We start from the raw sequence: 14577 nt of genomic DNA on the forward strand, positions 1-14577 counted from the left end.
ATACCGGGGTATCGAAATACCGAAGGTATGATTTTCAATCAATTGAAAATATAAACCCCTGAGGGGCTGCGGGGGAGCGTGCTACCCCACTACTTATAATTAAGCTGAGTATATCTATAAGAAATATAAAATGTGTCAAATACATTTTCTCCAGCTCAGTGCTCCAGCAATGCATTTGGTTTGCTAAATTGCAAGCTAAGTGGCTAGATGTCAAGATCAAGCCTTTTGGTTAGAGCTGAGACATTCATTCCCCTCCTGGATCAAAATCCCTTTTGCCTAAATAGTTTTGTGTCTAAAAAAAAAAAATCGTTTTTTTTATTTCGTTTTTTAGAAATTGTGCCCCTTGTGTGCATTTCGGATAATATCATGTACCCCGGTATGGTACAGAAACGATATGAAAATCTGGATACGCCCAACCCTTGTGAGTCTGTTCCTTCCCTGTACAGACTCCTTGTTTGAAACGTTCTCTGTACCAGGTTTGTGTAGTTGTTCAGTACGTTTCTCATCAGGAGAACTTACATGTGTGCAGCCAAAATTCGGACACTAGATACTTCAGAAAATTTTATTTTGCGTGTCCTTTAAGGTATATCCTTTCTCACCTGTGAAGAACCTACTAAAACCTAATAAAATGACCACACACAATAAATCAGACATGGTATTAAGACCACTAGCAAATATTCACAAGTATAAATGGGTGGGTTGTGTATGCAATGTCTGGGGGTAAAAAGTAGAAGCAAAATAAACAAAGGGCCAGGCCTTTCTTAATTTGGGAGCTCCGTTAACGGCCGGATTTTGGGTACCTTTTTATACTTGCAGAATTTCAATAACTGCTGTCACAACGCATCAGGCCTCAGGAATCATTTCAAAGGGAGAGATAAAGAGTAATTGTTCAACTCATCAAAATACTTGGTAGTGGACATTCCATACACTCCTGGAAGAGAAAAATAAAACATTTAGTTAGTTTTCACTATAATAAATCTTAATCAGTCCTAAAAATGTCAACATTCGATACTAGGCCTATGTACCTCCCTCTCTTTTCCAATCGAACTTATTGCATTTTGTCAGAGAACCTCAATTAAACCTGGCCTAGGCAGCTAATCTGCACTATCGTCTAGGCTTGATGTCCATTCCTGGCCTCCATTCAGGCTGCAAAGGCATCATTTTCTTTCTTAACTAGCTTCAATTGCGAGAAAGCCGGGGGGAATGGGGAAAATATGCATACTTTCTTTATGAAACTCCATTTTCTATCACCATTTTCGGATTTTATGACATTTTAGGATATGTTGCACATTGCGTCCAGCCAAGGCTGTAAAGGAGAGGAAGGATGCCCCCCTCACTGGTGCAAAATAGACAGAGCAAGGAAATGTGTAAACAATGCGCTTATCAAATTTGTTCAGGTTTTGGAAAGGCACTGGGTTAGCCATCCTCACATGAAACATAATAACCCCACCTATTTCTGCGTGACAGAGTTCATTTCACCCCTTTGGGTAATTAGATATGTTTAAACGCCATCCATCACAGCCTTAAATAGTTATTATAAAGAGAGAAGAACATCATAGACAAGGGCTGTATGGTTTTTTCTTCTTCAATTAATTTATTTGATTTAATCATTTCTTACATAGTTGTTCTTAGTTAAAATATTCCTTTTTAAATAAATAAATATTATTTGAAACGTTCTTACTCTGATTAAGCAATTGTTGATTGTTTTGGATAGCAGGACATAAAGTTCCTCGAGCTGTACTCATCTTGTGTCACGCCCTGACCTTTGTTATCTTTGTTTTCTTTATTATTTTGGTTAGGTCAGGGTGTGACGAGGGTGGTTTGTTTCGTTTTTGTATTGTCTAGGGTTTTTTGTAAGTCTAGGTGTTTATATGTCTATGGTTGCCTAGATTGGTTCTCAATCAGAGGCAGCTGTTTATCGTTGTCTCTGATTGGGGACCGTATTTAGGTAGCCATATTCCTTGGGTAGTTTGTGGGTTCTTATTCTATGTTTAGTTGTCTGTCTGCACTAGCCATATTTGCGGTATGGTTCGTTTTGTTCAGTGGTCTTTCTTTAATAAAGAAGTATGTACACTTACCAAGCTGAGCCTTGGTCTCCTCCATATGACGATCGTGACATCATGAAAAGAAAGTTTGAAGAGCTCCATGTAGTCACAGAAAACGGTACATCAGACATCGCTCCTATTAGTGGTTTGACGTCACTCATAATGTCCTTGGCTATACATAATGTTGTTGTGAGCATAGTGACAGTTTTTGCTTTGCCATTATGGGGTATTGTGTGTAGATTGATGAGGGGAAAAAAAGAAGTTTATCAATCAGTACAGTCACCTTGTATAACAAAAAAATATATATATATATCACACACACACACAGTGCATTCGGAAAGTATTCAGACCCCTTGACTTTTTCCACATTTTGTACCGTTACAGCCTTGTTCTAAAATATATTAAATTGTTTTTTTCCTCATCAATCTACACACAATACCCCATAATGACAAAGCAAAAACTGTTTAATTTTTTTTTTGCCTATGTATTAAAAAATAAAAAACGGAAATATTACATTTACGTAACTATTCAGACCCTTTCCTCAGTACTTTGTTGAAGCACCTATGGCAGCGATAACAGCCTCAAGTCTTCATGACGCTACAAGCGTGGCACACCTGTGTTTGGGGAGTTTTTCCCATTCTTCTCTGCAGATCCTCTCAAGCTCTGTCAGGTTCGGTGCGGAGCGTCGCTGCACAGCTATATTCAGGTCTCCCCAGAGATGTTTGATCGGGTTCAAGTCTATGCTCTGGCTGGGCCACTCAAGGACATTCAATAAGTTTGAAACAAGTTGTTATTTTGTTGTCTTAAACAGAAAATAGCATCCAACTGTCTCCTGAGGTGTACATATTGAGCAAGCTGAAGCACTGTCCTCTTAGTCCTGTTTTCAGTGGCTGTGTCAGGGTTGTGTGGTGGTTCTTCATGCCTGCAGATTTCCCCTCCACCACTAATCTTCGGCCTGGTCTGGCTTGCCCTGGAATCCACGTCTTGGCTGGGCCAGTGGTCATGTACTAATGAGCTCCTGAAACAGGAACTAGCAAGATGTCAGCCCCCCACAAATCGGTTTTCAGCCATCTTGGAGGCTGTCTGTAGTTCAAGTTATAGCTCAGTGATAACATACCATGATCACTTCTTTTAACACATCCCCTGAGACGTCCTTTCCTGTCTCTGGAAACTTACCGTGACAACCTTTATATACACACTTTTAAACTTCTCTTCTGTTTGCTTCACTGTTTGTGCCCACCGGTCGGTGGATTGGCAGGCATGAAGAGCCATATCACCACAAAGCTCTCAGTCCTTGCCTCTCCCTCTCCTGTACAGGTTCAACGAACGGACAATGTCTCTCATTCCCATGATATTCCTATATTGGAACCCAAGTTTATTCCCAATAAGCAGTGACTCCTTCTTCTAAAACGACTTTAATTCCAAGTTGTGGGTTATATTGTGGCGTTTTTATAATGTATCCTTTCGGGGACCAATCGTATCTCACTAATTGTGTTCATTTTCCAGTCTAAATTTCTAGATTCATTCATTTATTTAGGAATATTTTGTACATGTACAATATATCCTTCTCCTGTGGGAATCTGTACTAGATACAATTCCCACCCCAGAACCATACGCTGTTGAGTTCTAAATACTATCTCTATCCCCTCGGATTTAGTAACGGTTGCACTGTCCACCTGTTACAGACGGGATACATCCAACTGTCACACACGCAAGCACACGCGCACGCGCAAGCACACGCACACGCACAGGATGTTTCCTAAATGGCTATATCTAAGATTTGTTTATACATTTGAGGCTTCACTCTCCAAAGAAAACTCTCTGTTCCTTAAGCGTGATATCCTGGCGACAATGCCGATTGATAAGAAGACCCATATCTCAAAAAACCATAAACATATTTATCACACAAAAGAGCCCAAACTCAAAGTGACGTCAACAAAGATGTCCAGCCGAATACAGTGCATTCCAGACAGTGCCGTGTCCACTTACACCCTCAGCTCTCACCCTCTCCCTTCCACAAAGATGTACTTCGGTACTTTTCCATCACCCAGGATTTCTCTGTGCATATCACAGGACTTCTAATCAGTCAGGAGAGGCCTTGAGTTATTGGGAGTGCGCATTCCTACTGTCATACACAAAGAGCTTTAAACCTAACCCTACCCTACCCTATCTCTAAGGAAATATAAAAACAATCAAAGAGGATATAATTCTATGAACAGGTAAAGATATAAAGCAGTAATATAAAACAGTATTTTTACACTCAATGTTTTTTATAAAGCTGCGCTCAACATGGGTCTTTCTTCCAGTAAAAAACAACATCTCCTTCACTAATTGTCTGAACTGTGCACGAGAGAGAGAACTTGGTATCTATCACTGTACCCATTTCCTTATTGAATGTATTTGCAAATATCCTTATTTACATCTTATTTGCGTTTTTGTTGTTGTTGCCTGGTTCCAGATTTGTTTGGGCTCTTGTCAAATGACAATAACGTGAGAACAATTCCATAAGGTGAAAAGAAACAGACTGGCATCCAGGCTATAAAAAAAACAATAAGCCCTACCTGTCACGTTTTGCATAACTGGTCAGGATACTGGCATATCATTGGATGGGCTGACTTCAAGGATTTGGATAAAAGGGCAGACGATAAGCAATTTCTTCCTTTTTCCACCATGCAAGATTGCCTCTGACAATCTCATCCTTAAAAAAATATTTGCCATAGACTTTAAAGCATTTACCAACTTAATTTAACACTTTTATTTGAAAATGACTCTGAAATTCGAACTTGGTCCTGGCAGGATGATCGGTGGTTCTAACCCCTGTTTCATTATTGCAGAAATTGGACAGAACCACCAAGGAGATATTGAAATCGCAAAGAAAATGATCAAGATGGCCAAGGTAATGGAAGCTAAATGAAGAGACATTGTAAGACTTTAAGGACTGGTTTCCTGGACACAGTTATGGACAAAAAGCATGCTGAATACAGAACATGGTCTTCATTGAAAGTATTTTCAAGCTTCAGTTAAATATAATAGGTTGGGTGACAAGATTCTCTGGGAGAATCGGATAGAAAGGCACACGTATACATGTATGAGTGTGGAGCAACTTATTGATCCTGCATCTCTCCCATGTAAATCTTCCTTTAATAACCTCAAATCAAAAGCTCATGTAGAAATGGCAGGACTGAGGGGAAATGTATTTTCTGCTGTGATCCTGATACTGTATTGCTGCTGTGCATGGATTTGCATAAACGGAAATTGTGTGTGTGTGTGTGTTTGGTGCTTTTACTCATGTTGGCATCAATTCACAGGACTGTGGGGCAGACTGCGCCAAATTTCAGAAGAGTGAACTTGAGTACAAGTTCAACAAGCGTGCTCTGGAGCGTCCCTACACCTCCAAACATTCCTGGGGAAAGACATACGGTGAACACAAACGCCATCTAGAGTTCAGTCATGAACAATATAGAGATCTCCAGAAATATGCAAAGGAGGTTGGAATCTTCTTCACCGCTTCTGGGATGGACGAGGTAAGAGGTCATTCCATTAATACATGTCTATTGAATTCGTCTGCTGCTGACTGTGTAGATATTCCGGATTTCAAGCAAAACATGCATGACCACCCCAACTGCTTCGCTTCGCTTGTCAGATGGCTGTGGAGTTCCTGGATGAGCTCGATGTGCCCTTCTTCAAAGTTGCCTCATGTGATGCCAACAATTTCCCCTATCTGGAACTGACTGCAAGAAAAGGTGAAGTGATTTAAGTTAACACTGTGTTATATATGTACTACACCTTTATCACCTGTTACTGTGGTAAAAGTGAAACGTTATACTCTGAATGTGCAGTCCACATGGGTAATATGCGGCATATCAGTAAAGACAGTTACTGTTGAAATGACAACTTTGTTGAACCTCAGGACGGCCCATGGTGATATCCAGTGGGATGCAGTCAATGGCGACAATGAGACGGGTCTATCAGACGGTCAAGGAACACAATCAGAACTTCACCATCCTACAGTGCACCAGTGCCTACCCATTGGACCCTGAGGATGTCAACCTACGTGTCATAGCAGTAAGACTGGTTTAGTACAAGGAAAGGGTTGTCAGGCAGGATCAGCAAGATATCTGTTGTCACCCCAGAGTAACATCATAGGGAAACATAGGTTGAGTCAAGTGCAGGAGAGGAGAGGAGAGGAGAGGAGAGGAGAGGAGAGGAGAGGAGAGAGGAGAGGAGAGGAGAGGAGAGGAGAGGAGAGGAGAGGAGAGGAGAGAACAAGCATTTAACATATTTCTGTTCAGGCCACCACTAAAGGAAATGAATTGACCCATGGAATTTTACTCTCCCTTTTCCTGACATACTGTAGGAATACCAGAAGGAATTCCCTGATATTCCCATCGGATATTCTGGCCATGAGAGGGGAATCAGCATCACTGTGGCAGCAGTGGCAATGGGGGCAAAAGTCGTGGAGCGTCACGTGACCCTGGACAAGAGCTGGAAGGGCAACGACCACGAGGCGTCACTGGAGCCTTCTGAGCTGACAGAGCTAGTCAGAGCCATCCGCTTGGTGGAGCGGGCCCAAGGCACGGGCATCAAACAGATGCTACCCTGTGAGAAAGCCTGCCATGTCAAGGTGAGTTAGCCTCAGAAGGTTTAACTGAAAATAAATACGACATCATTTTTGAATGGTAAAGGGAAAATATTTATTTAGTATATTTTTGACACACAGTGCATTCAGAGAGTATTCAGACCCCTTCCCTTTTTCCACATTTTGTTATGTTACAGTCTTATTCTAAAATGTATTAAATTGTTTTTTTCCCTCTCATCAAGCTACACACAATACCCCATAATGACAAAGACAAAAAAAGGGTTTTAGACATTTTTGCTAGTTAATAAAAAATGTAAAACTGAAATAATACATGTACATACAGTATCAGTCAAAAGTTTGGACACACCTACTCATTAAAGGGTTTTTATTTATTTTTACTATTTTCAACAAAACTATGAAATAACACATATGGAATCATGTAGTAACCAAAAAAGTGTTAAACAAATCAAAACATATTTATATTTGAGATTCTTCAAAGTAGCCATCCTTGCCTTGATGACAGCTGTGCACACTCTTGACATTCTCTCAACCACCTTCATGAAGTAGTCACCTGGAATGCATTTCAATTAACAGGTGTGCCTTGTAAAGGTTCATTTGTGGAATTTATTTCCTTCATAATGCATTTGAGCCAATCAGTTGTGTTGTGAGAAGGTAGGGGTGGTATACAGAAGATAGCCATATTTGGTAAAAGACCATGTCCTTATTATGGCAAGAACAGCTCGAATAAGCATCATTACTTTAAGACATGAAGGTCAGTCAAACGTTTCTTCAAGTGCAGTCGCAAAAACCATCAAGCACTATGATGAAACTGGCTCTCATGAGGACCGCCACAGGAAAGGAAGACCCAGAGTTACCTCTGCTGCAGAGGATAAGTTCATTAAAGTTAACTTGATGTTGAGACACATCTCAACATCAACTGTTCAGAGAAGACTGCATGAATCAGGCCTATTATGGTCAAATTGTTGCAAAGAAACCACTAGTAAAGGACACCAACAATAAGAAGAGACTTGCTTGGGCCAAGAACACGAGCATTGGACATTAGACCGGTGAAAATCTGTCCTTTGGTCTGATGAGTCCAAATTTTAGATTTTTGGTTCCAACCGCTGTGTCTTTTTTAGACACAGAGTAGGTGAACAGATGATCTCTGCATGTGGGGTTCCCACCATGAAGCATGGAGGAGGAGGTGTAACAGTGCTTTGCTGGTGACACCATCTGATTTATTTAGAATTCAAGGCCCACTTAACCAGCATGGCTACCACAGCATTCTGCAGCCATACACCATCCCATCTGGTTTGTGCTTAGTGGGACTATCATTTGTTTTTCAACAGGACAATGACCCAACACACCTCCAGGCTGTGTAAGGGCTATTTGACCAATAAGGAGAGTGATACAGTGCTGCATCAGATGACTTGACTTGGCCTCCACAATCACCTGACCTCAACCCAAATGAGATGGTTTGGGATGAGTTGGACCGCAGAGTGAAGGAAAAGCAACCAACAAGTGCTCAGCATATGTAAGAACTCCTTCAAGACTGTTGGAAAAACATCCCAGGTGAAACTGGTTGAGATAATGCCAAAAGTGTGGGAGCAATTACAGTCTCAAGTCTTCTTGGGTATGACGCTACAAGTTTGGCACACCTTTATTTGGCGTATTCCACCCATTCTTCTCTGCAGACCCTCTCAAGCTCTGTCAGGATGGATGAGGACAACTAGACAGCTATTTTCAGGTCTCTCCAGAGATGTTTGTTCAGGTTCAAGTCCGGGCTGTGGCTGTGCCACTCAAAGACATTCAGACTTGCTCGAAGCCCCTCCTGCGTTGTCTTGGCTGTGTGCTTAGGGTCGTTGTCTTGTGGGAAGGTGAACTTAGCCCCGGTCTGAGGTCCTGAGCGCTCTGGAGAAGGTTTTCATCAAGGATCTCTCTGTACATTGCTCAGTTCATCTTTCCCTCGATCTTGTCTAGTCTCCAAGTCCCTATTTCTGAAAACATCCCCACAGGATGATGCTGCCACCACCATGCTTCACAGTAGGTATGGTATTGGCCAGGTGATGAGTGGTGCTTGATTTCCTCCAGACGTGACGCTTGGAATTCAAGCCAAATAGTTCAATCTTGGTTTCATCAGACCAGAGAATCTTGTTTCTCATAGTCTGAGAGTCCTTTAGGTGCCTTTTGGCAAACTCCAAGCGGGACGTCATGTACCTTTTACTGAGGTGTGGCTTCTGTCTGGTCACTCTACCATAAAGGCCTGATAGCTGGAGTGCTGCAGAGATGGTTGTTCTTCTGGAAGGTCCTCCATCTCCACAGAGGAACTCTGGAGCTCTGTCAGAGTGACCATCGGGTTCTTGGTCACATCCCTGACTAAGGCCCTTCTCCCCCGATTGCTCAGTTTGGCCAGTTCTAGGAGGAGTCTTGGTGGTTCCAAACCTCTTCTATTTAAGAATGATGGAGGCCACTGTGTTCTTGGGGACCTTTAATGCTGCAGAAATGTTTTGGTACCCTTCCCTAGATCTGTCCCTCGACATAATCTTGTCTTGGAGCTACAGACAATTCCTTCAACCACATGGCTTGGTTTTTGCTTTGACATGCACTGTCAACTGTGTGACCTTATACAGACAGGTGTGTGCCTTTCCAAATCATGTTGAATCAATTTAGTTTACCACAGTTGGACTCCAAGTTGCGGCAACATCTCAAGGACGATCAATGGAAACAGGACGCACCTGAGCTCAATTTCTGTGTGCTGAGGGTCACTGACTTTGAGTAAAGTCAGTGTCTATGTATGCGGATAACTCAACACTATACACGTCAGCTACTACAGTGGCTGTAATGAATGCGACACTCAACAAAGAGCTGCAGTTAGTTTCAGAGTGGGTGGCAAGGAATAAGTTAGCCCTAAATATTTCTAAAACTATAAGCATTATATTTGGAACAAAACACTCACTAAATCCTAAAGCTCAACTAAATATTGCAATAAATCATGTGGAAATTGAGCAAGTTGAGATGACTAAACTGCTTGGAGTAACCCTAGATTGTAAACTGTCATGGTCAAAACATATTGATGCAGTAGTAGCTAAGATGGGGAGAAGTATGTGCATAATAAAGCGCTGCTCTACCTTAACATCACTATCAACAAGGCAGGTCCTACAGGCCCTAGTTTTATTGCACCTTGACTACTGTTCAGTCGTGTGGTCAGGTGCCACAAAAAAGGACTTAGGAAAATTACAATTGGCTCAGAACAGGGCAGCACGGCTGGCCCTTGGATGTACACAGAGAGATAATATTAATAATATGCATGTCAATCTCTCCTGGCTGAAAGTGGAGGAGAGATTGACTTCATCACTACTTGTATTTGTGAGAGGTATTGACATGTTGAATGCATCGAGCTGTCTGTTTAAACTACTGGCACACAGCTCAGACATCCATGCATACCCCACAAGACATGCCACAAGAGGTCTCTTCACAGTCCCCAAGTCCAGAACAGACTATGGGAGGCACACAGTACTACATAGAGCCATGAATACATGGAACTCTATTCCACATCAAGTAACTGACTAAAGCAGTACAATTTGATTTTTAAAAATGATTTTTATTTATTTTTAAACACCTTATGGAACAGTGGGGACTGTGAAACAACACAAACATTGGCACAGGCACATACATACAAACACACACATGATAACATACACACAAGACATACACATGGATTTAGTACTGTAGATATGCGGTAGTGGTGGAGAAGGGGCCTGAGGGAACACAGTGTGTTTTGAAATCTGTGAATGTATTGTAATGTTTTTAAAATTGTATAAACTGCCTTCATTTTGCTGGAACCCAGGAAGAGTAGCTGGGGTTTCATAATAAATACAAAAGACAAATTTCGAGTTTCATAGCAAAGGGTCTAAATACTAATGTAAATAAATAACTAATGTATTTATGTTTGCAAACATTTCTAAAAACCTGATTTTGCTTTGTCATTATGGGGTATTGTGTGTAGATTGATAAGGAAAATGATTTATTTAATACATTTTGGAGTTAAGCAACAACAAAATAACAAAATCTGGAAAAAGTGCTTGGCTCTGAATAGTTTGCGAAGGCACTACATATACAAAATATACAACATATATCAATAATATACTAAATAAATATTTTTCCCATTGACATTTGTAATAATAACTTTCTCCAAAAAGGATGTTATATTCACTTTCATTTAAAAGGTAGGCCCATTATGTTTGTCATAAACCTCCCTTACGTCAAGTATTCTCTTTGTACTGTATAACCTACAACAGCACATACTGTAGGAGGAAATCTCCGTATTATTTTCTCTTCCAGCTGGGGAAGTCAGTGGTGGCTAAGGTGGCGATACCCAAAGGCACGGTGCTGAGTATGGATATGCTGGGGGTGAAGGTGGGCGAGCCGAGGGGCGTCTCTCCTGAAGACATGGGTCAGCTGGTGGGCAAGGCCGTCACAGAGGACGTGGAGGAGGATGGGAGCATCACGCCACGTATGGTGGACGTCTACAACAACAAGGGCTGACAAACACGTTAACATGCTGACTAGACTAGTGTTATGATACTGATGGTATGTTTACATTCCCACCATTTTGGCTAGATTGAGTAGGCATACATCTTCTTCTAGTGGTCATGTCAGTATTGTAGCAATGCCTAACCCCAATTATTTTCCTCACTTTAACCTCAGTCTCATAACCTGCTGTTATTTCACCAAACCTAATGTGTTGGTTCCCCTAATCAGCCACGTTAATTCACCAAACCTGCCACTTTAATTACCGCAACGCGCTATGTAAACAGACCATCAATCCGAAATATGATCAGTATCACCAGACGGCCACGTTGCGTGCTGGGGTGTCGCAAAATGAATGTACCCATTATTCAATAATTTAACTGCTCATGCGCATCAATGGGCATAGCCAGACGATAAATAGAACTTGGTTCCATTTCAAGACCCTTAATGCCTGCAAGTCCCGCCTCTCCCATCTACTCATTGGTTTGCACGAGCATACTAGCCCACGTGGGTGATTGAAAGATGAACGAGAAGAGATTAATCAAAGAACGCTGTCTAAAAACAAACTAGGTTTCCCCTTTCATCTGTGGATTAATTGTCGGAGTAGAGAACAATGATTTTGTATGACAACAACAATTCTGCAAAGATTCAGCAAAAAAAGGGACCCCATATTTAAACTAACAAACCAATGTTTATGTCCCAGGGCAAATTAGCTAGCAATAGTTAAATATCCGTGAATGAGTCGTGTGTTTCAACCTGTCCCCAAATTAATATACTGTAGTTTGTTTTTCTAATTTAACCTGCTTGTCATGAACGTGTCTCATGGGGATAGTCGAAATCAAAATTTCAGGGGGCTGTTTTGGTGAAGCGGCCACACGCATGCATTCGCATGTTGATTTTGTCCATCCACATCAGATGCGATCATGACACTCAGGTGAAAATATCAAAGGCAACTGTGAACAAACTATATTCATTTGTGGACAGTTCGAAACAATCATGGACATTTAGGTCGCTATCTGTTGCTAGATAGTTTGTCCTGGGAGATGAACATTGAGTTGTTATTTTGCCTGACATGCATATTTTCCTGAATTTAGCTGGTTCTTTGTACAATTTTGACCCGGAGTCTACTCCAACGATAAATCCCCACCACAGATGAAAAGATAAACCTAGTTAATTATCTTTAATGAATCTCTCCTCGTGTATTTCAAGAATCAACGTGTGTTTGTATCTTTTTCCTGAGACCCAATAAGGAGGCGACAGTCAACACACAGTGCATCTCAAATAGAACCAAGTTCTACTGTAGCTCTTGGCTACGCAGAAGCACGGGAGAGATGTGGGGGAAATGATTGAATAACATGTAAGTGTAACAAAAACTTAAACTAAAGTAAAAACTAAAATTTGAAAAACTATTCTGTAACCTGTAATAAAATAATTAAGAAAAATATTTGAAAAACTAAAACTATACTGAAACTACAATTTAAGACCTTTTCATTTGTTTTTTTACTACTGGGGTTTTCGACACTGATGTGTGTAAACCCTGGATTACTGACAGGGGGCGCTGTATTGAAGCCACCGCATAGTCATCTTGGCACTCCTCATTTGGAAGCTATAGAAATGCATTTTTTAAATGTCTACATTAGTTTTTGACATGTGTATTATATTAGACACCTTAAAACATACTTTGAAATTATATTATGTGAGCTAAACATAAAAAATGAAAAGATATATAAAACATTTCTTAGTCTTTTTTTAGAGAGAGAGTACTACTTTTACTGTGCCCACTACAACAACAAAACATACTTAAATACATGTCATTTTTTCCTTTAAATATTTAATTGAAATACTGTAGAATTACATTCATTCCTATGGAGGACTTCTCCAACAAGGGAGTACCAATAGCAATCGAGGGTATATATACGTCATTGGTTTTCAAGCTTCCGTCGGTTTAAATGCTTCTAGTAGATGGTGATGTTTCAAATAGGTCTAGCTTGTGCATCACTAGTTATCAGTGAAGAAAGGCAAAACCCCATATGAGATTATTTAGAGTATATTACTGGAAAGGACAAAAGGAAATCTATTGTAGTGTCAGAAGATGGCAGCCAGTGTGGAACAGAGATAAAATAAAATCAAGATGAAGTCAAGGTGAGACAGCCTCCAGCTATTACTAGCTCAACGTCAACCAGTAGCAGAAACTTGGTAACCTCATTCAAATTAGTTTAAAAAGAGAGAAGAAGCACTGTTTAATTTATTAATCGAGTCTGTCACGTCTAAAGACTATGCGAGGAGCCAGGAGTATTCAACACTACCTAACAAGTGTTAATTGTTGGCAATTTTTTTTTTTGCTGTTTGGGGTTTTAGGCTGGGTTTCTGTACAGCACTTTGAGATATCAGCTGATGTACGAAGGGCTATATGAATAAATTTGATTTGATTTGATTTGATTTTACTGTGTGGTGGATTGTTGACCTGCATCATTAAAAAAAACGGATGTTCATTTCTGCCAACAATCAAATTACTGCTGGCTGTCACTCAATATGTTTTTCAGATGCAAAATTCTACAATATTACATAAACATAACATGTTAAGTGTGGATTTTTTTTGTTGCAGCTGTTTTTTATTAACCTTATTTGAAGGTGTTAGTGAATCTTACATTTAACCTTAATAAACTCTGGCTGAAAATGTTATTAGTTACATAATATTTACACTGCATCACAAGCGTTCATTGTGGACAATTTTAAAAAGGTTTGTGTGGCGGACTGTTCATCCTCATTCCTCTAAAAACAGATGTTAATTTCGGTGTAACAAAATACACCTGGCTGTCATTCAAAAATTGTTTTTTCAGTTTCAAAATTCTACAATATTGCATAAGCATAACATGTGCCTTGACTTCATTTGTCCCTTCCCACCCCCCTCTCTGTCTTTCACTTAAGTAAAGGTAGTCTACTTGATTCTTCTTACATGTACTACTAAAGTTTTTTTTAAAGCTTTGGATTGGTGTAAACATGGGCAAGAGAGTTTCCTTCCACCATATTTATTGCACCAGTCTAAGATATTATTATTTTAAATCCAAGTCACATCAAGATTGAGCTAGCCAAACATATAACCTGGCCCATCACTTTACGTTTTAATGCCTGGTTTGCATGTTAGGAATCACGTCGGCTCTATTCATTGCATTTCTATCTGCAACGTTTGGCTACTGAACATGGCACTGGGCGATGTATAGTCAGAAGCAAATTTTTAACGTTTTTTTATAGGTAGAAACAAACAGATTAGATCCGAATATAGTCGACTTGACTGTCTATATAAGGTACATGTATTTATATACATGTGGTGGATGTTTACTTTTCTATATCAGAGGATGTGAAATAGAATTTGGTGTTAAAAAGTAAAATACAATGTATACAGATAATGATTGACTGCTCCTA

At 40.2% G+C, this 14577-nt stretch overlaps 1 protein-coding gene across 1 annotated transcript; it reads left to right on the plus strand.

Moving 5' to 3' along the window:
• The first annotated feature begins 4721 nt into the window (after positions 1-4721).
• On the plus strand, positions 4722-13582 carry LOC115145762 (sialic acid synthase-like). Its single transcript, XM_029687264.2, has 6 exons — positions 4722-4941; positions 5354-5569; positions 5689-5788; positions 5956-6110; positions 6403-6669; positions 10966-13582. The coding sequence occupies exons 1-6, from the start codon at positions 4810-4812 to the stop codon at positions 11167-11169; spliced, it is 1074 nt and encodes a 357-aa protein (XP_029543124.1). The 5' UTR covers positions 4722-4809; the 3' UTR covers positions 11170-13582.
• The last annotated feature ends 995 nt before the right edge of the window (positions 13583-14577 follow it).

Source organism: Oncorhynchus nerka, linkage group LG18 (genome assembly GCF_034236695.1).
Source record: "Oncorhynchus nerka isolate Pitt River linkage group LG18, Oner_Uvic_2.0, whole genome shotgun sequence".
Lineage (NCBI taxonomy): Eukaryota > Metazoa > Chordata > Actinopteri > Salmoniformes > Salmonidae > Oncorhynchus > Oncorhynchus nerka.

Bases quoted from the DNA above. Each gene is read 5' to 3' on its own strand.
- LOC115145762 (XM_029687264.2), top strand. From the start codon at position 4,810: ATGACTCTGAAATTCGAACTTGGTCCTGGCAGGATGATCGGTGGTTCT. The intron at 5,570-5,688 runs GTAAGAGGTCAT...TTCGCTTGTCAG, and splicing joins CCGCTTCTGGGATGGACGAG to ATGGCTGTGGAGTTCCTGGA. The intron at 6,670-10,965 runs GTGAGTTAGCCT...TTTCTCTTCCAG, and splicing joins AGAAAGCCTGCCATGTCAAG to CTGGGGAAGTCAGTGGTGGC.